Source organism: Anneissia japonica, unplaced genomic scaffold (genome assembly GCF_011630105.1).
Source record: "Anneissia japonica isolate Jap-2015-1 unplaced genomic scaffold, ASM1163010v1 scaffold93_len1081246_cov171, whole genome shotgun sequence".
NCBI lineage: Eukaryota > Metazoa > Echinodermata > Crinoidea > Comatulida > Comatulidae > Anneissia > Anneissia japonica.
The window spans coordinates 1,004,667-1,007,336 of record NW_022726429.1 but is presented as its reverse complement, the minus strand read 5'-3'; the positions used below and the strand labels follow the sequence as shown (position 1 = coordinate 1,007,336).

The following is a 2,670-nucleotide window of genomic DNA, read 5'->3' as shown; positions in this document are numbered from 1 at the left end:
AGTTTAGTGATTGGAGATTATTTTTAAAGTGTAATATTTCCATCCTTCTAATGTTTTCAAGAATTGGACATACAAGCAGAAAATGATCAATGTCTTCAATGGAATTATCATTGCACACCTTACAAAATCCAGTGTCACTCTGATCATTAGACCATTTTTAGTTCGCTGTTGGAGAGGGAGGGTATTTGAACGGAGCTTAAATTTTATTGATGCTTCTTCAAAATCAGTACCGTCAAGAAGGTACTCCTCCATACTTCGTGACGTTTTAATTAATGAATATTTTACAATAGAAGGTTTGCTTTTAATATCATCCTTCCAGCAATTTAACGAATTTTGTTTTAGAGCATGTTTTATTTCAGCTGCCCATATAGGATTGGGTATATTTCGATTATTTTTAATATAATGGAAAATACTCTGAATGTTACATTTCTGAAATATACTATCGACACAACCAAGTAATTTATAACTCAAGTTATTGATATTTTCAGATGCAGTTAGGGCTTTAAGTAACAGCTTTGGCCAACGATCTTCTTCCATTTTCATAATACGATCGATATAGTTTAGTCTGAAGATGTTCTGGGAGTCGATGATGGGGGACCATCCGAGGTCTCCGTAAAGGGTAGAACGGGGTGTGTTTCTTGGAGCCTGTAGAATACACCTCGCCATTTGCATTTGCAGCCTTTCAATTTTTTCAAGATCACTTTTGCTTCCGTTTACTCACACCGCACTTGCGTAATTGATAAATGGAAGTGCGATCGTTCGCCACAGGATGTTACCATAGTATACTCTATTGAAATTATTTAGATTATTGATAATTGATTTTATATAACCGATAAGACGATTTTCTTTTTTAATTACATATTCGACATGATTATGATCATTCATAATCATTAATTTGTTAAAAGAAAATATACACTATTTTGATTAAATTATATTTATTAAATTATTTAATTTAAAAAACAAACATGATATGTTAATTGATTAAATCATTTATTTAAAAACAACAATTATTTACATTAGAAGCCTACTACTGAATTTGATATGTACCGTAAACTTTGCAATTAAACGAAATATTTATTATTTACTTTTATTTAAACTATGAACATTTTTATTAATTGTTTGTATTTACTGCAAAAATAATATATAGTTGGAAGATTAAAAAAAAGTTTTATTACTATTTTTACCCGTAGGGGAGGGGGAGATTTTTACCAGGGCCATTTTTCGGGGCCTATGTACCCACCAGAACCAGGACATCTTAAAATTGTCCCACTTTTTGATAAATATTAGAAAGGGGAAAAAAACGACAAAATTTTTAAAACAATAGAGCTTTCGTTGTCTCGTTTGAGAGCCAATCCGCTGACAGTAGTCGAGGAAATTCCCATTATACGCTCTTCCGTTTCGCGTTCCACTTAAAGAACTATACGATCTTTGTTATAAGTTACGGTTCCTGAAAGCCAAACTCTTGACGGCAACACAGCCTGTCATATTACTCTGGCGCTACCATAGAGATGCCTATAATAAGAATGCTGTTCAATATTTAATAAAATGCCATTGACATGTTGCAAATACATTCAATTTATGTTCTCTATTCATCCTTCGTCGCTCGGCGAGCAGGGGTACCGCCAGCGGGGCGAGGGGGACATGGCCACGTCGTGGAGAGCTGCTGTACCCCCCCCCCGGTCAGGGAAGCTCCCCCCCCCCGTCGGGGAGAAAAAGCACAATTCGTCGGGGAGAAAAAAAATTATATGTATTTTCTACATAATTAGTAGACTATAAAATCGATTAAATAAGCCTTTGAAACCCTTAAATTGTCAAAATTTTCGGGGGCTTAGCCCCTAGGAACACTTTTCATCGAAGCTCGACCACGCCCACTTTGCTTTCATCGGGGAAATCTGACCCCTCGTCGGGGACCTCGCCACCCCCTCCCCCCCGTCGGGCAAATCCTGGCGCCACCCCTGTTCACACTCGGGCCGGCTGTGCTCTCTACTTCACCGCCCTCTGCGCCCCGCATTAAATTGTCACTGAATAATATTTTATTGAAGAAAGTTATAAAACTGAATTAGTATCTATCTTATACTTACTCACCCCCCCCAATTCCCGCCCCTATTCTATAAAAAAAAGGACCTTTTCAATGATATTCTCACTATATATTTAACAGGAGTGTAAAGAAGACAAGGAGTGCTTAAAAGTTGCGACCAAGCAATTGTTGAGGATGTTGATGTATTCATTAAATGACTTGCCTTGCTCCAACCAGAATGGACTCGACTCGACGAAGTTCAGTACAGACGTCATCAATGCCTTCCATACATTTCCTCCACCAACGCATCCCACGTATATCGATTTAGCTTGTAGTTTGAACGAGGTTTGTATTGAATTAAATTGCTTCTATATTAAGAGGGATCCTATTCTATATAGCCTACTTCAAACCCATTTGGCAACACAGCAGATTAATTCTAAATAGATATAAATCAATCAATTAACAAAGTTGATAAGGCATAGTTACAAAAAAAAATTATCAAAGCCCTACAACGACTTGATCAGTGTACACCAAAATAATTATTTCTAGCATATACACAATGTTTTGGAGTAATACAACCATTCAGACAAAAGTCAAAAAATAAGAAATAAGATAAAATAAAATATAGCGGGAGAAGAAATAAACAAAATGGG

The 2,670-nt window shown here is 36.3% G+C and overlaps 1 protein-coding gene across 5 annotated transcripts in view; it reads left to right on the top strand.

Moving 5' to 3' along the window:
* Nucleotides 1-2,670, top strand: part of LOC117113183 — a 31,005-nt gene that overhangs the window by 26,308 nt on the left and 2,027 nt on the right. For all 5 annotated transcript variants that reach the window (XM_033256468.1, XM_033256466.1, XM_033256465.1 and 2 more), the window contains exon 3: nucleotides 2,159-2,362. In XM_033256468.1, coding sequence (XP_033112359.1) covers nucleotides 2,159-2,362 — 204 coding nt within the window. The remainder of the gene's footprint in view (nucleotides 1-2,158; nucleotides 2,363-2,670) is intronic.